Here is a 21925-nt window from a genome sequence, read left to right on the forward strand (position 1 = left end):
AGCTGTTAGAGTTACCTATGAGAGCTCACAGAAAAAAACTGCGAAGTGGATGGAGGTCCTTAAAGTGTTTTTTTGCTATAGCCATTATCACCTTCTTCATCATCATGTTTATCACCACCAGCAGCATCACCAGTATTATACCATCACCACCATCACCACCACCACCATCACCACCACCACCATCACCATCATCACCACCATCACCACCATCACCACCATCATCACCACCACCATCACCATCATCACCACCATCACCACCATCATCATCACCACCATCACCACCATCATCACCACCATCACCACCACCATCACCATCACCACCATCATCATCACCACCATCACCACCACCATCACCACCACCATCACCACCATCACCACCACCATCATCACCATCACCATCACCACCACCATCACCACCATCACCACCATCACCATCACCATCACCACCACCACCATCACCATCACCATCACCATCACCACCACCATGACCACCATCACCATCACCATGACCACCATCACCACCACCATCACCACCACCACCACCACCATCACCACCACCATCACCATCACCATCATCACCATCACCACCATCATCACCACCGTGATCACCATCATCACCACCACCACCATCACCACCATGATCATTGCCAACACCATCATCTTCATCACTACCACCAGTATCACCGGTATACCACCACCACCATCACCATCACCACCATCATCACCACCATCACCACCATCACCATCATCACCATCACCACCATCATCACCACCGTGATCACCATCATCACCACCACCACCATCACCACCATGATCATTGCCAACACCATCATCTTCACCACCACCACCAGTATCACCAGTATTATACCACTGCCACCATTGCCATCACCATTATTACCACCATTACCATCACTGGTGCCATCACCACCACCACCCCACCACCATCTTCGCCACCATCTTCACCACGATTATTGCCAACACCACTACCAACATTACTAATGTCACCATCATCATCTTCACCGCCACCACCAGTATCACCAGTATTATACTACCGCCACCATCGCCATCACCACCACCATCATCGCCACCATCACCATCATCACTATCATCACCATCATCGCCCACCACCAGCATTACCATTATATCACCACCACCACCATAAGCATTACCATTATCACCACCATCACTGCCACCATCACAGCCACCACTACCGTGACTGCCGTCACCATCACCACCAACACTAACATCACCACCAGCAGCATTACCACTATACCGTCACCACCATTGCCATCATCATCACGCCATTGTCACTCTCACCACCATCGCCATCACCACCGTTGCATCACCATTATCACTGTCACATCACCACCGTCATCACCATAATTGACACAATCACTGTTGTCACCATCGCCGTCACCATCACCGCCACCACCATGATCACAATCGCTGCTATCACCATACGATTACAGTCGCTGTTGTCAGCATCACCACCACCACCGCCACCTCGTCACCATGGATGCTGTTAGTAAATGCCTGACACTGTCAAGAGTTTTACATACACTGCCTCGTTTTCTTTAACAACCCTGCAAGGCAGATGTTTGAATCCCCATGTTACCGAAGAGGAGCCAGGGCAGCTTGAAGCAACCCAGCGATGGGCACTGTAGTTCCGCTCTGCATTTGCGACTCACAGGTGCCTCTGGCCCCCAGCTGGGCTCCAGCACAGGGTGGTCTGTCTTTGCTCAGGGTCTGGGCTCAGAGCAGCGCTGGACTTGGGTGGAATCAGTGCCTCGGGCAGGCCCCTGCTCTGGGAATGCCTGGGCGCTGATGCTGGTGTGGGGCTGTGGTCCTTAGGGGGAGATGTGTCAGCTGTGGGAGCACCCATGACTGGCTCCCCAGCTGTGTGCACGCCAGGCCCTCCATCGATGCCCACAGGTACTCCTTCCAGGACGAGGAGGACATGTTCATGGTAGTGGACTTGCTTCTGGGCGGAGACCTACGCTACCACCTGCAGCAGAACGTGCAGTTCTCCGAGGACACGGTGAGGCTGTACATCTGCGAGATGGCGCTGGCCCTAGACTACCTGCGCGGCCAGCACATCATCCACAGGTGAGTGCGTGGTGGACGGCAGCGGCACGTGCTGAGGCGGGTGTGGCTGCTGCAGCCTCGGATCAGGCCACTGGCGGGGGGTCCACACTCCCACAGAGCCGTCCAGCTCCTCTGCCCCACCCTTGCCCGAGAGCCTGCCCCCAGCTGTGGCACCCATGCCGACCAGGTCAGCCCCATAGCTGCAAGCTGGGTGTCCGTGTAGGGGGCCTTGTCCAAGCAGCCGCAGCTGAGACTGGGCACAGAGGGCCGTTAGCCCTGGTGGAGAGACCACGGGCTGGGTCACCACAGGTGACGTTCAGCTGGTCCGCCTTTAACTGAAGGCTTCCGTGTGCCTGTCCACCATGTCCCAGGGAATCCAAACTAATCGTAACATTAGCTTAAAGCAGATGAAATTAGGAAGCAGAGCTGGTGTGATGGCTCTGAAAATAAAATTAAAAAAAAAAATAGGAAACAGATTATGAAGGAAGTAAAATTGGGAAGCAGGAATTAGGCTGACATTCTGCAGCTATGGAATAAAATGAAGATATCTATGAGGTATATTTTAAAGTCGAATAGACTGCTGTTTGCATTTCTGCTTTTGGGGACTCTGATGTCTGGTCATGACCCAGGCACCAGTAATCACTGAGTGGTGGCTGTGTGCCTGGAAATCGGAGCAAAGTGAGAGCTGAGGCAGCCTGATCTCCTGGAGGCCAGGCTGTAGCGGGAGGGCAGACCCTGCCAGCAATTCCTCTTCCAGGCCCCCACCCAGTGTCCGGTGCCAGGTCTGTGCTGCTGTCCAGATGCCACAGGGAACGAAGTGGCTGACTTTATCACCTCTGCCCCCACCCAGGGGTGTGAGGTCCTAGCATTGTCTAAGGACCAAGTCAAGCTCCCAGGCCTCCGCCTCAATGGGGTGGATGGAGTGTCCTGGGGGCTCCAGGAATTGTGGCGGGGATTCCAAGGCAGAAACGGCAGATTTCCCAACTCACCTTCCCACTTTCTGCCCTTTCTAGAGATGTCAAGCCTGACAACATTCTCCTGGATGAGAGAGGTGGGTGGGGCTGGCTCTGTGAGGCCCAGGTGGGTGGGGGCCAGGTGTGTAAAGCCCAGTCTGGGTGCTGGCAGGGATGGAGCAGTGGGGAAAGGGGTGTCCTGCTCACAAGGATGCATTTCTGGTCCTGGGACAGTCACACCTGCCCCCTCTCTGCACAGGACACGCGCACCTGACCGACTTCAACATCGCCACCATCATCAAGGACGGGGAGCGGGCAACGGCGCTAGCGGGCACCAAGCCGTACATGGGTGAGCCCGCGCTGGGGTTCCTGCTGGGCTGGCGGGCACCAAGCCGTACATGGGTGAGCCCGCGCTGGGGTTCCTGCTGGGCTGGCGGGCACCAAGCCGTACATGGGTGAGCCCGCGCTGGGGTTCCTGCTGGGCTGGCGGGCACCAAGCCGTACATGGGTGAGCCCGCGCTGGGGTTCCTGCTGGGCTGGCGGGCACCAAGCCGTACATGGGTGAGCCCGCGCTGGGGTTCCTGCTGGGCTGGCGGGCACCAAGCCGTACATGGGTGAGCCCGCGCTGGGGTTCCTGGTGGGAGCTGGCTTTCTCCAGGTGTGAAGGACAGGCCTCAGCGGCTTCTCCGTCCCACCCTGGAGGCGGCCTGGTCTCAGGGTGTGGCCACGGGGTGCCAGCTCTGTGCCCACGGGTCTGGGCCGTGACCCTGCGGCAGCTCAGCTGTTCCTTCTTTCTGTCGGAAAGCTCCGGAGATCTTCCAGTCTTTTGTCAACGGCGGGACCGGCTACTCCTTCGAGGTGGACTGGTGGTCGGTGGGGGTGATGGCGTACGAGCTGCTGCGAGGATGGGTATGGACCCTGGCAGCCCCCGGGCTTGGCTGTCAGGCCCCTGCTGGCCGCTGCCACTAGCGGGTGGCCTGAATGCCAGGGAGGGAGGCGGCCGCCCCAGTGCCCAGGCGTTCGGGGATGTCTCCGCTCTGCCTGAGGAGTCACGCTTTTAGCCCAGTGCATTCGGTGATGGGATGCCTGAGCCAGGGGGAGGAAGGACAGACTCAAGCTGGTTTCCCGGGGCATTGTGGGGGCCTGCAGGCTGGCCTCTGTGTGGGTGGACAGGGCTGAGAGCTGGCCAGCAGGGGTGCTGCCTTGGAACTTTCTGCAAAAAGTTTCTTGTGGGGCCCTGTGCTCTCATCGTTGGTGGCCACGGCAAGGCCAGTCCTGGAGACCAGGAGGCTGGGGACCCTCTTGCGGACCATACCCCTCGGCCCTGCGTGGGACCCCACCCCTGAGGAAGCCGGCTCTCTCCTGGCCCTCTGGGGTTGGTCTGCCTGGACCTGGGTCCCCTGGGATCCCAGCCAGATGGGCACAGCAGCCATGGTGCAGGACCCAGGCTCAAGCTTTACCCCCAGGCTCCCCGACGACAGGCGAAGGCCAGGCTGTGCTCAGAACTGTGCCTGCACTTGGGGTGGGGGGAGGGGGGCCTCTTAGGGCACTGGCACCTGTGCCTGGCATCGTTCTGGGTGTCCTGGGGACCAGGAGGACCTGCCCAGCACTGCCTCCCTGGTCTCCAGAGGCCCTACGACATCCACTCCAGCAACGCTGTGGAGTCCCTGGTGCAGCTGTTCAGCACCGTGAGTGTCCAGTATGTCCCCACGTGGTCCAAGGAGATGGTGGCGTTGCTGCGGAAGGTGAGCCCCATGCCTGAACCTCCCCGCCCACCGAGCGCCCACCTCCCTCCCACATTCACCTGCAGCTCGGGGCACCCGCTTCCTGGCGGCACAGGTCCCTTCACTGCAACGTGTGGGGGCCTCGCAGATGGCAGCCCCGAGCCCCAGGAAGCGAGCCCTGCCAGGTCATGGTGTCCTGGTGATCCCTGAGCTGTGTACCCAGGGACCCTTACAGCAGGCCCATGTGCCCCCCCTGCCGGTCACTGCAGAGAAGCCATTGCCAGGTCCCCATGCCCTGCCTGTTGGAAGGAGGGCATGGGCTGGGTGGGCTCAAGCCCATGCTATCTCTGGGACCCTTTACCCTAGTGCCTCCTGGGAAGGCGGGCAGCCACTGCCCACTGCAAATGCCTCTCAGAGGACATCAGCCCGGCAGGGACCTGGGCAGGGGTGTGGCCATCAGAGATGCCTCCCATTTGTGGTCGGGGACTGGGCTGGGGATGTGCATTGACTGGGATACACGGCTCCCCATTCAGAGCCTCGCTTTAACACCATGGAGGATTCAGAGTCAGAGCCAGACCCGGGCAGGACAGGGAGGGGAGAGTGTATCACCAGGGCCCGGCTGCCTCCCGGCTCCCGTCTCTCAGGCAGGTGGGGCCTCCTGCTCTGGGATTGTAGCGAAGGCACCCTCGAGCGCTGGGGAGGTCTGGCCTGCGGGGGCCTCTCCCCAGCCCAGAGGCAGCCTCTGACCCCACTCTAGCCCCATGAAGCTCGGCCACACCTGCCCAGGTGGTTCACAAGGTGGCACTGGGCTAGAGAGGGCCTGCGTGGGGACTGGGGATGACCCACCTGCCCCAGCCCCAGGCCTGGGAAAGCCTGCGCGGGCTCTGGGTCTGCAGCATTTGCCCTGGAAAGACAGGAGGTGCCAGCGCTGGGATGCTGCTTCCTTGGCCACGCATGGCTGCCCCGGGCTCCGCGTCCTGCAGAGGCCCCCTGTGGTGACGGAAGTGGCTGTGGAGTCGTTACCGTGGGGCCAGCCACATGCAGAGTATTCGCTGCTCGCCAGGCCTCGGCTGCCACCTCCTGGCAAATCCCGGCAAAGCCTTCCCTGCGGGCCCTCTGCTGTCCTCCGGCACCAGGGGTTTGGGCGGCACCACTCGGGTCAGGCGCCCCTCGGGCCACGTGCCGAGCCGACCACGGCTCTTTGCCTGACGTCGGCACCGCCTTTCCTCGCGTGGCCCTGAGGTTCCTGAATTCCGAGCCTCAGGCCTGGCGGAACCCTCCCCAGGGTGCCCTGGCCTGACAGTGGCGGGCTGCTCCTTGCCGGCGGATGATGGGCCCTGGGTCCAGCCAGGCTGCTGCGGGGGCTGGCAGGCTGTGGGCCCCAGGCGCTCTGATGCAGGCCTGGTTGCAGCTCCTCACTGTGAACCCTGAGCACCGGCTCTCCAGCCTCCGGGAGGTGCAGGCAGCGCCAGCGCTGGCCGGCGTGCGGTGGGACCGCCTGAGTGAGAAGACGGTGGAGCCGGGCTTCGTGCCCAACGTAAGCCTGTGGGCGGCTCGGGGGGCCCTGGGGCTGGACACGGGTGGCACCCACGGGCTGGGCTCAGCACCCATCCCTCTGTAGAAAGGCCGTCTGCACTGCGACCCCACCTTCGAGCTGGAGGAGATGATCCTGGAGTCCAGGCCCCTGCACAAGAAGAAGAAGCGCCTGGCCAAGAACAAGTCCCGGGATAGCAGCAGGGACAGCTCCCAGTCCGTAAGCGCGGTGGGCCGGGGCGCCTGGGGTGCTGCGTCGGGCTTCTCTCCACTACGGGCAAGACGTGTAGGGACCCCTGGCAGGCCACACATCCCAGAAGTCCAGCACACCGTTTTCCAGAAGCCCCGAGAAGGCCCAAACCTCCCCTCTGCCTTTCCCAGCCCCCACCTCACTCCTCATGAAGCATGTGGGCAGGGACAACCAGGGATGGGGTTGTGAGTGTGTGCCGACAGCCATGTGATGCCCTCATGCTCACCCAGATGTGTTGTTGATTGTGTGTGGGGACGGCCACGTGAAGCCCTCACGCTCGCCCGCGTGGGCCGGCCTCGGTTGTGGGTGCGTGGGGACGGCCACGTGAAGCCCTCACGCTCGCCTGGGTGTGCCGGCCTCGGTTGTGGGTGCGTGGGGACGGCCACGTGAAGCCCTCACGCTCGCCTGGGTGTGCCGGCCTCGGTTGTGGGTGCGTGGGGACGGCCACGTGAAGCCCTCACGCTCGCCTGGGTGTGCCGGCCTCGGTTGTGGGTGCGTGGGGACGGCCACGTGAAGCCCTCACGCTCGCCTGGGTGTGCCGACCTCGGTTGTGGGTGCGTGGGGACGGCCACGTGAAGCCCTCACGCTCGCCTGGGTGTGCCGGCCTCGGTTGTGGGTGCGTGGGGACGGCCACGTGAAGCCCTCACGCTCGCCTGGGTGTGCCGGCCTCGGTTGTGGGTGTGTGGGGACGGCCACATGAAGCCCTCACGCTCGCCTGGGTGTGCTGGCCTCGGTTGTGGGTGCGTGGGGACGGCCGTGTGAAGCCCTCATACTTGCTCAGGTGTGCTGGTGTCAGTTGTGTGTGAGGAGACGGCCATGTGAAGCCCTCATACTTGCTCAGGTGTGCTGGTGTCAGTTGTGTGTGAGGGGACGGCCATGTGAAGCCCTCACGCTCGCCCGGGTGTGCCGGCCTTGGTTGTGGGTGCATGGGGACGGCCACGTGAAGCCCTCACGCTCGCCCGGGTATGCTGGCCTTGGTTGTGGGTGCATGGGGATGGCCATGTGAAGCCCTCACGCTCTCCCGGGTGCACCGGTGTTGGTCATGTGTGCGGGGACACCATGTAAAGCCCTGATATTTGCCCAGATGTGCCAGCATCAGTTGTGTGTGCGTAGAGACGGCCACGTGAAGCCCTCACGCTCACCCAGGCGTGCTGGTATTCTGGGGCTGCCAGGACAGGTGACCATGAATCAGGTGGATGAAGAACAGGAACGCGTCGTGCCTGAGACGGGTCTGAGTGGTAATGAGATGGCCTCCCACACAGCCGGCTCTGCGTTAACTGCTCCGTCTCCTGCCCTTCCCTTGTCCTGATGATCGGCTCTATCTAGGCAGCTGACAAGGTGAACCCGTTGGGAGGTTATGTTATGATCTCAGTTTCTGTAAACTAGAAGTCCAGGCATGGGGCAGCTCTGTTCTCTGCTCTTGGGTCTCACCAGAGTGTGAGCCAGCAGTGACTGAGGTCGTGGTCTCATCGAGGATTCGATAGCTGCTGTGGTTGGAACATTTCCCCCGAAACCCATGTTGACATTTGGTTCCTTTTGCGGCTGTGTTAGAGGCCTTCGGGGGACGATGGGGCCAGGTGGGTTCTTCCCGCTTCGGTGGGGTCAGTGCTGTCATGAAAGGGTGACCTCGGCCTCCTTTGCGTCTTTGCTCCTCTGCCACATGAGGACGGAGTGTCCCAGTGTGGACGTGGTTCATGTTCCGTGTGGACACAGTATTCACAGTAGAGCATCAACGGGCTTCCTTTAAATCAGCAGATTGAAAAAGAGATAAAGAAACGTGTTGTCTCACAGTTTGGAGGCCTGAGTCCAAAGTGAAGGTGTCAGCAAAGCCGTGCTCCCTGTGAAGACTCCGGGAAGGGAAGCCAGTCCTTGCCCCCAGCCTCCGGCAGAGGCTGCCTTGGCCAAGCCGCATCCCTGCAGCCCCTGCTTCCGCCGCCGCATGGGGGCTGCCTGCACCTCCTCCCCTCTTCTTGTGAGCATACGAAGCGCTGGATCTGGGCCACCTGGACCCAGTGTGGCCCTGTCTTATCTTGATGATGTCTGCAAGACCTCACTTCCAAATAAGGTCACATTCAACAGGTACCCAGGATTAGGACTTGAATATGTCGTTTTGGGGGACACAATTTGGCCCATACCACCAGGATGCCGCTGATACTCACCAAGGAGTAGCTACGGTTATGTGTTGATGCTGGGGTGACAGTGATGAATTGGGTCCCTCGGTGGTCCCCCTGCCCCTGGGCCTGCCCAAGCCGGTGCTGGATGCCCCGGGACTCTCATGCCCTAGCCTTGTGCAGCCGCCTCCGACCTGGCTGGCCCTGTGTTGCTCCTGGGCAGAAGATGGGTGTCAGTCCCCTCCTCACCGTGATGTGGGGGGCAGGGGTCGGGTCATCCCCTGGGGCCCTGATTTTAGGGGTCAGGCTCCTATCCTCTCCCCTCCTCCAGGACTGTAGCCGGCAACCCCAGGTGTCCTCACGTGGAAGTGCAGGTGGGGAGCTGCCGCCTGCCAGGTGGCTGCAGGGTGAGGCTGCTGAGAGCCACAGGATGGTCAAGAGGTTCTCGGGGGGTTCTTTGGCGTTCCCACCATTGGGTATTTAAGCTTCCCTACCAGAGCATGTCTGGAGCCAGGGCTCGGGGCTGTAGAAACAGGCCCAGGAGAAGGTCGGAGCCCTCGTGGGAGGGATGGACAGTGTGCAGAGCCCGGCTGGCCGTGTTGTGCTCCCAGAGGCTCTGGGTAGGAACAGGTGAGGCCAGGCACCTGTGAACTGGAGGAGCTCAGCTTTGTCTTGGGCTGGCTGTGGGTAGATGTTCTGGCTGGAGGGTGGGAGGTGTTCTCAAAGGCACCCATCACTCCAAAAATAAGTCCCACTGTTAACCCTGAGGCTGAGAGAGGTTTTTGGAAACAGCTTTATTTTGATATAATTCACATTCCATACAATATACAAGGAACCCACATAAAGCATGTCACAGGACTGTGCATCCTCCACTGCGATCCGAATTGAGCACCTATTCATCTGCTGTAAGAGAAAGACCCCACCGAGTAGCAGTCACGCCCCTTTCCCCGTCTCCGCCCCCGGCAGCCACGAAGCTGCTTTCCGTGTCTCGAGGTTGTCTGTTGTGGACGTTGCGTGTAAGTGGAGTCACACACGACGTGGTCATTCGTGGCTGGCTTCTTCACTGTGCGGGGTGTGTCTGAGGCTCATCCACGCTGTGGCCTGTCAGTGCTTCATTCCTGTTGATGGCTGAGTAATATTCCACTTGCACATCACCTTGCATTCATCCAATCATCAGTTGAGTATTTGTTTTTTCCACTTGTTAATATTTTTCATTATAATCAATAATGCTGCTGTGAACATTCACGTACAAGTCTTTGTGTGGATATGTACTTTTATTTTTAGGGGCAGATACCTAGGAGTGAACCCTCTGGGTCACATGTGACTCTGGGCTTCGTGTATGGAGGAAACGCCTACCCTTTTCTGCCCCTACCAGCAGTGTGTGAGGGTTCTCATTTCTCCATATACTCACGAAGCCTTGTTATTGTCTCGTTTATTTGTTTTTTAAATTATAGGCATCTTAGGCTGGGAGCAGTGGCTCAAGCCTATAATCCCAGCACTTTTGGAGGCCAAGGCAGGTGAATCATGAGGTCAAGATTCATAGTGAGTCCTGTCTCTACTAAAAATACAAAAATTAGCTGGGCATGGTGGTGGGCACCTGTATTCCCAGCTACCTGGGAGGCTGAGGCAGAGGAATTGCTTGAACATGGGAGCTGGAGGTTGCAGCGAGCCGAGGTCACACCACTGCACTCCAGGCTGGTGACAGAATGAGACTCCATCTGAAAAGTAAAAATTATTGGCATCTCAGTGTGCAGTGATTTTGTGATGATGATTTGCCTTTTCTAATGATATTGAACATCTTTTGAGGCATTTTATCAGGAATTATTGTGTGTATCTAGGGAAATGTATATCCACATTTTAAAAAATTTGTCTTTTTTTTAGTCTACTCTGACAATATATTTTAATTGGCATGTCTTATTTTACTTTCTTTTTTTCTTTATTACCAAAACGGGAGTGCAGTGGTACAATGATGGCTCACGTCAGCCTTGACTTCCTGAGCTCAAGTGATCCTTCCTGCCTCAGCTGCCACAACAGCTGGAACTGTAGGCATGTACCACCACACCCGGCTCATTTGAAAATTCTGTAGACAAGGACTCACTATGTTGCCCAGGCTGGTCTCAAACTCCTGGAGTCCTCCCTCCTCAGCCTCCCAAAATGCTGGGATTACAGATGTGAGCTACTGTGCCTGACCTAGTTGGTGTATTTTAGACCATTCACATTTAAAGTGACCATGGAGGCTGAGGCAAGAGACTGCCTAAATCCAGGAGTTAGAGACCAGCCCAGGCAAGGTGAGAACCCATCTGTATTAGTCCATTTTCATGCTGCGAATAGAGGCATACCTGAGACTGGGTAACTTATACAGTGAAAAGGTTTAATGGACTTACAGTTCCACATGGCCGGGGAGGCCTCATAATCGTGGTGGAAGGCAAGGAGGAGCAAATCATGTCTTACATGGATGGCGGCAGGCAGAGAGAGAGCTTGTGCAGGGAAACTTTCATTTTTTTTTTTTTTTTTTGAGATGGAGTTTCGCTCTTGTTACCCAGGCTGGAGTGCAATGGCGCGATCTCGGCTCACCGCAACCTCCGCCTCCTGGGTTCAGGCAATTCTCCTGCCTCAGCCTCCTGAGTAGCTGGGATTACAGGCACGTGCCACCGTGCCCAGCTGATTTTTTGTATTAGTAGAGACGGGGTTTCACCATGTTGATCAGGATGGTCTCGATCTCTTGACCTCGTGATCCACCCGCCTCGGCCTCCCAAAGTGCTGGGATTACAGGCTTGAGCCACCGCGCCTGGCCAGAAACTTTCATTTTTAAACCCATCAGATCTCATGAGACTCATTCACTATCATGAGAACAGCGCAGGAAAGACCCAAGCCCATAATTCAATCACTTCCCACCAGGTTCCTCCCACAACACGTGGGAACTGTGGGAGTCACAATTCAAGCTGAAATTTGGGTGAGGACACAGCCAAACCATATCACCAACTCTATAAAACACTTGAAAAATTATCCAGGTGTAGTGGTGCATGCCTGTTGTCCCAGCGACTTGGGATGCTGAGGTGAGAGGATTGCTTGAGCCCAGGAGTTTGACACCAGGCTGGGCAACACAGCAAGACCCTGTCTCTATAAAAAATTTGAAAATTAGCTGAGTGTGGTGGGACACATCTGTGATACCAGCTACACAGGAGGCTGAGGTGGTAGGATTGATCGCTTGAGCCCAGGAGTTCAAAGCTGCAGTGAGCTATGATCGTGCCCTTGCACTCCAGCCTGGGCAACAGAGAGACATGCTGCCTCGTAAATAAGTGGTCATCGATACAGTTCAGCATGATAACCTGCCGTATTTGTAACTGTAGTCTATTGGCTGGATTTGTTTTTTCCCTTTTCCCTATTTTTCTGCCTTTTCTGGTTTTAAGTAAGTATTTTATATGATTCTAGTTTATCTCCTCTCCTAGCATAATAATTATACTTCTTTTTGAAATATTGTTAGTGGTTGGCCTGGACATTGCAGTATACCTTTGGCATATGGGAGTACCTTCATCTGATGCTCTGCCCACTCGTGTGCAGTGGGCATGTCTTGTGACAGCACCCCTCGTGTGCCCCTCCTGATCCTGCACACTCGTGTGCCTCTCCTGATCCTGCACACTCGTGTGCAGTGGGCACGTCTTGTGACAGCACCCCTCGTGTGTCCCTCCTGATCCTGCCCACTCGTGTGCAGTGGGCATGTCTTGTGACAGCACCCCTCGTGTGTCCCTCCTGATCCTGCCCACTCGCGTGCCCCTCCTGATCCTGCCGACTCGCGTGCCCCTCCTGATCCTGCCCGCTCGCGTGCCCCTCCTGATCCTGCCCGCTCGCGTGCCCCTCCTGTTCCTGCCCGCTCGCGTGCCCCTCCTGATCCTGCCCGCTCGCGTGCCCCTCCTGATCCTGCCCGCTCGCGTGCCCCTCCTGATCCTGCCCGCTCGCGTGCCCCTCCTGATCCTGCCCGCTCGCGTGCCCCTCCTGATCCTGCCCGCTCGCGTGCCCCTCCTGATCCTGCCCGCTCGCGTGCCCCTCCTGATCCTGCCCGCTCGCGTGCCCCTCCTGATCCTGCCCGCTCGCGTGCCCCTCCTGATCCTGCCCGCTCGCGTGCCCCTCCTGATCCTGCCCGCTCGCGTGCCCCTCCTGATCCTGCCCGCTCGCGTGCCCCTCCTGATCCTGCCCGCTCGCGTGCCCCTCCTGTTCCTGCCCGCTCGCGTGCCCCTCCTGTTCCTGCCCGCTCGCGTGCCCCTCCTGATCCTGCCCGCTCGCGTGCCCCTCCTGATCCTGCCCGCTCGCGTGCCCCTCCTGATCCTGCCCGCTCGCGTGCCCCTCCTGATCCTGCCCACTCGTGTGCAGCGGCTGTGTCTTGTGACAGCACCCCTCGTGCGTCCCTCCTGATCCTGACGACATTGCTGTCATCATTTCATTTATCTGTATGCTGTAATTACTCACTACGTTGTTCCTGCTGTTATTTTAAGTTATCTTTTGGATCAATTAAGAACATTAAAAATTTCATTTTACCTTTATTCATTCCTCCTCTAAAGTGCCGCCTTTCTTTAAGTAGACCCAAGTTCTGACCTAAATCACTTTCCTTCCCCTGAAGAACTCCGTTTAACATGTCTTAACAGGTCTAGTAGAGAGAAATTCCGACCCTTTTTGTTTGTCAAGAAAAGTCTTTATTTTTCTATCACCTTTAAAGAATAATTTCACTGGATATAGAATTCTGGACTGGTAGGTTTTTTTTACCTTCAACACTTTAAATATTTCACTCCACTCTTGCTTATGTGATTTCTAACAAGAAATCTGCTCTAACTCTTTTTTTTTTTCCTGTAAATGGGATTCCTCCCCACCCCTCAACCCTAGTGCCTTTCACGATTTTCTGTCTTTGGTTTTCTGCAGTTTGAATAATGATATGCCAAGGTGCAGACTTTTAAAAATATTCATTCTGCTTGGTGTTCTCCAAGCTTCCTGGATCTGTGGAATTTCAGAAAATTCCCAGTCATTATTATTTCAGATACTCTGTTCTCTTTCTCTTCTCCTGCTGGAAATCCAATTATGCATATGTTGTGCCTTTTGAAAGTGTCCCATAGCTCCTGGATATTCTGTTCATTTTTTTCACTCTTTTTTCTTTGCATTTCAGTTTGAGAAGTTTCTGTTGACATTTCAAGCTCGCAGATTCCTTCCTGTTGGGTACCAGCCCCAACCCCGTACGTGGTTGCCCTTAGTCCCGGCGGTGATGAGGGACTGAGAAAAAGAAATAAAGACAGAGACACAAGAGTAGAATGTGCAGCATGTGTCCAGGGAGCAGCGCAAGCCTGGGAACAGCATTGGCCCCGAGCTCTGGGCTCCAAACACGGTTACTATGTGCATAATCTCATAGATGTTGTGGGCGTGGGAGGGGAGGGTAAAGGAATGGGTAACAGAGCTGGGCAGAGAGCACTGGAGGTCCCCCTGAGACATGCTAAGCTGGCGCTCTGAGTTTATCACAGTTATCAGGGTGCGGCTGCATCAGGACTTTAGCAGATGAGGAGCCACCCAGTGCATCAGGGCTTTTATCATAGAGCAATTAAAATGACTCCATATTCAGAGAACCTACGCAGAGCCTGAGGCGTTCCGTGATCTCTGCCCTGCAAGGCTTTTCTCCTCCTTGCCAGCTCCCATCTGCAGGGACCCTCCCAGATCTTGTGAGCAGAGGTCACCCCCCTTCTCGGAGATCTTTGCACAAGTGTCTTTACGAGGCCCTCGTGCAGTCTCCGTGTTGAGAAGGCATTTGTGGGACCAGAGCAGCACTGCCAGCTCTGCAGCCAGCCCGGTGTCCCCCGGTGCCACTGCGCGCTCAGACGGTCTTTACTGAGGCCTCCTGTTGCTGCTTCATTTCTAATTAACTGCACGGACAATACATTTAGTTCAGTGTATAAACTTCAGTGTCCTCTGAGCCAAGCAAGCTTGTAATGATTTAGCTAGAAGTAACATAGGTCTCCCCCGGCCATCCTGACCCACACCTTCCTCGTCTGGATCCAGGCTCCCGAGGAACCGTCAAAGGCATCCCCATTTGTGTTCCCAGCATTTCCTTTTGATCCTGCTTGCGTCGCCCGTCTGTTCCCGTCTGTCCTGGCATGCTGCCTACTTTTCCCGTAGGGCCTTTACCATATTAATTAGAGTTATTTTAAATTTCCTGTTTGACCATCCCAGCACAGGTGCTGTATGTGGGCCCATCCTCATGCGTGCATTCTCTGCACACTTTATTTTTTTCCTGCTTGTAGTATGCCTTGTAATTTTTGTGGAAAGCTGGACATGCTGTGTCTGGTAGTAGGAACTGAAATAGACAGGCCTCTGCTGTGAGGCTTACGTTACCTGGCCACGCTTGTCTATATCAGGGTTAGACCAGAGAGTGCGGGGACACGGGGGCAGGGTTTCATGTCTGCTGTAGCTGTGGGTCCCAGAGGCTTCACGTTTATTTCCATTTCCTCAGCTACCCTTGGGCTTCGCTAAATCGTCCTCCTCGGAGAGTCTGCGTCAGCCCTTACCGCTGGAATCCCCGTCATGCTGCGGAAGCCCTGTTGGTGTGTTGAGAAAGTGGCAGGCAGGGAAGTGTTCCACTGTCTGTGACTAAATCTCAGTCTCGGGGGCCTGTGCCCCTTCACAGTTACTTATCTGCTTTTCCCCTCCCATAGGTGAGACAGAAAGGCTAAAGCGGGTACAGGCTGAAAAACAGTCTTCCCCCAAGTGAGATAAGTCTTTCCCTCAGAGAGCAAATTTCATTTGCTGTGGAGAATGCTCCGGGTGTCACAGTCACAGCGGTGACTGTCCCCTCCCATGCCAGAGCCCAGAAGGGATCTTCCTTGGCTTCATTAAGGGTTCCTGGAGGGGAAACCCACAGAAGGCTTGGGGCCCCGTAAGACGGGAGCCCGGGAGTTCCGCACTCGGCCGCAGCGGTTCCCCAGGGCTGCCCGGGAGGTGTTCCTGCAGCTCCTGCGCCATCAGCTCTGCTCCGGGCCAGCGGGTCTCAGCTGTGACTCTGCTCACCTGACTCTCCAGACTTCGGGCTCGTGGCGGTGCTTTGACCTCCGCTCTCTAATGCGTCCAGGAAAAGTCATTGGCTTTCATTTGTTCAGCATTATTCCTGCTGCGGGGATGGGAACGAGACCTTCCACGTTGTTCGCGGCAGAGTGGAAGCCAGAGCCCTTGCTCGTCTTCAGTCGTGCATTTTATTTCCTGGACCCAGGTGTCTTATCAGACAGGCGATGGGCAGATTTTCTCCCGTTCTGTGAGCTCTCTTCTCTTTCTTGAGGGCATCATTTGCAGCAGGGAAGTCTTGGACCTTGACGTCTGATGTGGCCGTTTCCTCCTCGGCTGCTGTGCTTTGCTAAGGATCCGTCACCTCAGCTGAGGCCACAGGGATTTACTCCCACACTTTCTTCTAAGTATCGTATAGCTTAAGCTCTGGTCCGTTCTGAGTTAACTTGTACGATCAGTGTCGGGGGAGGGTCCAGCGTCACGCTCTGGCCGGTGGATCTCTGACTGTCCCAGCACCATCGGCTGAAAAGACGATGTTTCCCCCTTTGAATGGCTTTTGACATCACACCTTGTTTTTCCACTTGCCATTTTATTCCGTGGGTCCGGATGTCTGCCCTGAGCCGGGACCCCACCGTCTTGAGGACGGCAGCTTTGCAGCCAGCTTTCAAATCAGGATCGGTGGCTCCCCCAGTTGTGCTCTTTTTTGACACGATTTGACTATTCTGGTGCCTTGCATTTCCAGTGATGCCGAGAGGCTCGGCAGTGGCACCTGAGCTGCCAGGCAGCTGTGTGATGGCGTCAGGGATGGAAGCCCGGTCCATTTCCCAGGCCTCTTGTCGCTGTGGGTGACATCTGGGGTCTGATGCTGCGTCTCAGCACGTGTGGAGGTGCCATGGGGCCCTGAGATGGGGATTCCTGTGGGAGTTACTCAGCTCATCCGGGAGAGACCCCCACCCACCACTGCCTGCGGGATGGGAAATGACAACAGGGTTTGGCTTTGAAGCAGAAATCCGGAAACCCTGCGGGAAGTGGCTTCAGCCTTCAGGCGACGCGGGAGCATCGCCCGTGACTGAAGAGGTCACCTGTCCTGACGGAGCCGGGCTTTCAAGTGCCCACACCATCAGTCATGGGCGAAGGGTGCCTCTGTGGCCTCCTGGCTCTGTGTGCACGGGCAGAGGGCTCCAGCCACCCAAGGCAGGCCGCTGAGGAAGAGGCGCAGGCGGAGGCCGTCAGAGGAAGGGCAGGATGGATCCAGGCCAGGCGCAGACACCACCGTGCTGTCCTGGCGGTCCACGCACTTGGGGAAGAGAGTCCCTGTGGAAAGGGGTTGTGGTCGCACATGTCAGCGCCTCACAGCCGGGCTCAGGCACCATTCAGAGCCACTTCTTCCAGATGTTTCTGGAGCAGCTCCTCAGGCTTCCGGTGGCCTCTCTGCCTAGGAAAATGTGGCCGCAGAGGCGGCAGGATGACCGACGGCCCCTGCTGCTGGCTGTGCACAGGGCCACGGCGAGCACTCGCATTCTGCGTCCCCGGCATCCACCCCAGCCCCTCCCACCCTGTGTTGCTGTGAATCTCAGGATCCCGGTGGCTCAGTCGTGCCCTGAGCCTCATTCAGACCTTCATCCCTGAGCGATCTGAGCCTCGGGTCACCATCACTTGGCCGGCCAGAGTTTGCACGGTCTATATCAGGGTTAGACCAGAGAGTGCGGGGACACAGCAAATCACCCAGTCTGTCTCTCTTCTCGATGACTAAGGACATGTCCCCTGCCAGGATGGTGACTCCTGTAGGGGAGGCCGCAGTGGCAGGGCAAACCCTGGAGGGAGAGAGCCACGTGGAGGAGAGGGCTGCCTGCAGAGCGCGTGAGAGTCTGCTGGTGGCTTCTTGAGCCCTCAGCCAGGTGCTGGCCCTCACAGGAGGAGCAGGCGGGACAATCCCCGGAGCCCATGCAGGGTTGGGAAGAAAGATTCCACATTCCTGCTGCCAGAGTGAAACCGTCACACCACCACAGATCCAGGAGAGCACAGAGGGCACTGCCTTGGGGTGGGGAATGTGAGATGCTCCACAAACCCAGGAAATGTGCCCTACGCTTCCTTCCTAGAGGGAAGAGGTGCGAGGTGAGATGGCTTATCCTTTTCCCGGGTGGGCGCGTCCCAGTGTGACGCACGTCACCGGATCCCTGAAACATTGCAGAGGACAGGTTTCCACGTCATCACGGGGTTGATCTCCTGCACTCTGGACGTGTGGTTACAGGGTGTCCAGAGTACTTGCAATCAGCATTAATAGGATTCACGGGGCTGGGTGCAGTGGCTCACGCCTGTAATCTCAGCACTTTGAGAGGCTGAGGTGGGTGGATCACCTGAGGTCAGAAGTTCAAGACTGGCCTGGCCAACATGGTGAAACCTTCTCTATAAAAATTAGCCGGGCATGGTGGCACATGCCTGTGATTCCAGCTACTCAGGAGGCTAAGGCAGGAGAATCACTTGAACCCAGGAGACAGAGTTGGCAGTGAGCCAAGATGGCACCATTGCACTACTGCCTGGGCCACAGAGTGAGACTCCATCTCAAAAAATAATAATAGGATCCAGGGATAGTGGGTGAGAGTGCCCAGGTGTCGAGGCATGGACGACACCGTGACAGGGAAGAGTGCCGTTAGCCCTGAGGCGGGGCCGTGAAAGCACGCTGTTGTCCATCTCGGGTGGACGGGGAAGAGTGCCGTTGGCCCCAGGGCGGGCCGTGAAAGCACGCTGTTGTCCATCTCGGGTGGACGGGGAAGAGTGCCGTTAGCCCTGAGGCGGGGCCGTGAAAGCACGCTGTTGTCCATCTCGGGTGGACAGGGAAGAGTGCCGTTGGCCCCAGGGCGGGCCGTGAAAGCACGCTGTTGTCCATCTCGGGTGGACAGGGAAGAGTGCCGTTGGCCCCAGGGCGGGCCGTGAAAGCACGCTGTTGTCCATCTCGGGTGGACGGGGAAGAGTGCCGTTGGCCCCAGGGCGGGCCGTGAAAGCACGCTGTTGTCCATCTCGGGTGGACGGGGAAGAGTGCCGTTGGCCCCAGGGCGGGCCGTGAAAGCACGCTGTTGTCCATCTCGGGTGGACGGGGAAGAGTGCCGTTGGCCCCAGGGCGGGCCGTGAAAGCACGCTGTTGTCCATCTCGGGTGGACTGGGAAGAGTGCCGTTGGCCCCGGGGCGGGCCGTGAAAGCACGCTGTTGTCTATCTTGGGTGGACGGGGAAGAGTGCCGTTGGCCCCAGGGCGGGCCGTGAAAGCACGCTGTTGTCCATCTCGGGTGGACGGGGAAGAGTGCCGTTGGCCCCAGGGCGGGCCGTGAAAGCACACTGTTGTCTATCTCGGGTGGACGGGGAAGAGTGCTGTTGGCCCCGGGGTGGGCGGTGAAAGCACGCTGTTGTCTATCTCGGGTGGACGGGGAAGAGTGCCGTTGGCCCTGGGGCGGGCCGTGAAAGCACGCTGTTGTCTATCTCGGGTGGACGGGGAAGAGTGCCGTTGGCCCCGGGGCGGGCCGTGAAAGCACGCTGTTGTCTGTCTTGGGTGGACAGGGAAGAGTGCCGTTGGCCCTGGGGCGGGCGGGCCGTGAAAGCACGCTGTTGTCTATCTCGGGTGGACGCGGACTGTCATCACACACTGCCTAACGCCGCCTCTGCCGCTGGCCAGTCGTGTGGGATGGTGGTCCCGTAAGATGGTAACACTGGATTTTACTGGACCTTTTGTATATCTAGATAGGGGTGAGCGTTCTCACGTGGACCCACTCACGTCCCCTCTGGCCTCCAGAGCCCAGCTCCCTCCCTCTCAGCGCGACTTCCCGAGGCTGTGGATCTGAGGTTCTGCTGTCCTCACAAGTGGGCATCCTCTGCCCTCAGCTGCAGGAGGTGGGGCCCTTTCAATGCCACCTCCAGGCCCGTGGCTCTCTGCACTTTCCACTGCTGAGCTGGGTCTGCCGTTTGCCCGCCCGTTGGAAGTCCGCGGTCCCCTTAATGATGCTTTCCCACACCACGCCAGCACTGCGCGCCAGCACCCGTCCACGGGCAGCCCACCCACGTCCCCCACCGCGTCTTGGGCAGTGGTCCTGCTGCCCATCACACATCTCCAAGGGTGGGTCCTGCAGGCAGCCTCAGCCCACAGGCCAGCCCTGGTTCCAGGCTTCTCCAGGCAGCATCCCAGAGGCGGGCCTGTGTACTGTGATGAGGGGCTGGGAGAACCCAGCAAGGGGACAGGCCCGGCAGGGGAGGGGTTTCCAGCAAAGTGCCGCAGAGAACAGCTTGTGCCTGGTCCTGCAGGCCCATGGAGCAAGTCCAAGCCGTCCACCCCCAGGCAAGGGAGCTGGGCCTTGGCATCCCTTGGGACTTGGGCGAATCACCCGCAAAGATGCCAATCTGGCTGCTGGGGGGCCGGGATGCTTCAGTAACAAAGAGGCCATCGTCCAAAGAAAGCCACAGGTGGAGGCCCGGCAGGGTGGGGCCTGGACGCCGTCCCCCACAGGCTCACGTGTGCCTTTCTGTCTACAGGAGAATGACTATCTTCAAGACTGCCTTGATGCAATCCAGCAAGACTTTGTGATTTTTAACAGAGAAAAGTGAGTGTGTGGGGGTGGGTAGGCGTGGCAGGAGGAAAATGGGGCCAAGGTTAAGGTTTTCTTGGTCACACGAGTTGGCATCTGTGGGCCTGGGGTATGCTGTCTGCTCTCACACAAGTCACGAGACCCTGCAGCCACGTGACCTCCGTGGGCCTGGGGTGCGTGGCCTTGCTCTCATGTAAGTCCTGAGACCCTGCAACCACGTGACCTTTGTGGGCTTAGGGTGCGTGGCCCCTTCTCTCTTTGGGGAACTCCGAGCAGCAGCTGTGGAGGGGAGCGGCGGGAGGCCCCTGCCAGGCTCTGGCATGTTTGGGCTCCACTCGGGGCCCGTGGCTGGAATCTTCTGGGAAGAGACCAATCGCTTGCCCAGACAAGGGGAGGGGGCTTCCTAGGAGGCCCTGTCAGAGCCACGTTAACTCCCGACGCAGGCATGCCCTCAGTCACTCAGCTGACCTTTCCCAAACTACAAGTACCAGGGAACAGAAAGGGCAAAGGTGACTGGCAGCAGGCAAGGCAGGCCAGAAACAGCAGCAGCTGCCACGGTGGGGCCCAAGGGAGGATGGATGCCCCTCTGCTTGCATGAGGGCGTCCTGAAGGAGTGGTCTCTGAGCTTTTGTGGGAAGTATGTGCAGGCTGGCAAGGGCAGACAGGTGAGGGCACCGGCTGACACCTCAGGGATCAGAGGTCCGGGTGACGAAGGAGATTCAGCCAAGCCTCGTTCCTGTCGCCGACCTGTGGCACCTGCACACTCAGGCCTTCTGGCTGGAAACACGCTGAGCCTCGCCAGCGTCCTCGCATGCCCCTGCCCACCCCCAGTGAGTGTATCGGGGGCGTGGCCTTTCCAGCAGACACCCAGCCTGCGGCCCACACTTGGGCATCCATGCCATGGCCTGTTCCGTGAGCCCGTGGGCAGGTCATGGGCCAGTGAGGCCGGGGTGGTGGGGGGTAACTCCCTCCATGTGTTCCTGCCACCTCAGGCTGAAGAGGAGCCAGGACCTCCTGAGCGAGCCCCTCCCCGCCCTTGGGCCCAGTGATGTTGCGGAGCCTCTGGAAGACGAGGCAGAGCCCTCCGCCTTGCCCATGTGCGGCCCCATCTGCCCCTCGGCCGGGAGCAGCTAGGCCAGGACGCCTGTGGTCCTCACCCTCAGGCTGGTTTGGAGACTCGGCTGCCAGAGGAGGGCCATGGGGCGGAAGCCTGGCATTCATGTTCCCACCCAGCAGCCGGGCTGGCAGTGCCCGCAGTGCCCTGGACACGTTTCATACCTTGGGTTCGTGGTGGTGCACGGGACAAGAGGCTGGGTGCAGCAGGCACCTGTGGAGGCCAGCAAGGAGGGCACTGCCCGCAGGCCCCGGGACCCGCCTAATGGCGGAAGCGCTGCTGGGCGCCCCTTTGTTGCGCACAGTGGGCCGGGGCCGCGGATGGGAAGGAGCCCTTGGCCCCGAGGCTGGGCGCGGCCCACTTCACAAGGTGAGCACTTGCAGCCAGGCCGAGGGTGCCCAGGCTCAGCCCAGTTCTTGGAGGTCAAGGGCGTGGGCTATGGGTAGCGGGTGGGGAGGCGGGTGTTTTCTAATCACACTGCTCCAGCAATTTCTGCTGCTTCTGTATAGTTTTCACCTCTGAGAATTACAGTGTGAGAAGCGCTTGGTGCTCTGTGT

At 58.0% G+C, this 21925-nt stretch overlaps 1 protein-coding gene across 3 annotated transcripts in view; it reads left to right on the forward strand.

Annotated features, from left to right (window-relative positions):
- STK32C (serine/threonine kinase 32C) overlaps positions 1 to 21911 on the forward strand; it is a 106795-nt gene extending 84884 nt beyond the window's left edge. For 2 of the 3 annotated variants that reach the window (XM_064371826.1, XM_064371827.1), the window contains exons 4-12: positions 1933 to 2106; positions 3099 to 3136; positions 3298 to 3387; positions 3844 to 3947; positions 4667 to 4783; positions 6174 to 6299; positions 6384 to 6515; positions 20202 to 20269; positions 21247 to 21619. In XM_064371826.1, coding sequence (XP_064227896.1) covers positions 1933 to 2106; positions 3099 to 3136; positions 3298 to 3387; positions 3844 to 3947; positions 4667 to 4783; positions 6174 to 6299; positions 6384 to 6515; positions 20202 to 20269; positions 21247 to 21388 — 991 coding nt within the window. In that variant the 3' untranslated portion in view covers positions 21389 to 21619. Of the gene's footprint in view, positions 1 to 1932; positions 2107 to 3098; positions 3137 to 3297; positions 3388 to 3843; positions 3948 to 4666; positions 4784 to 6173; positions 6300 to 6383; positions 6516 to 20201; positions 20270 to 21246 lie in introns of all 3 variants that reach the window. The other variant, XM_064371825.1, reaches the window with a different exon arrangement.
- Positions 21912 to 21925: the final 14 nt, after the last annotated feature.

The sequence above is a fragment of the Aotus nancymaae genome, unplaced genomic scaffold (genome assembly GCF_030222135.1).
Source record: "Aotus nancymaae isolate 86718 unplaced genomic scaffold, 86718_ANA_hifiasm-v0.15.2.pri h1tg000193l, whole genome shotgun sequence".
Taxonomy (NCBI): Eukaryota; Metazoa; Chordata; class Mammalia; order Primates; family Aotidae; genus Aotus; species Aotus nancymaae.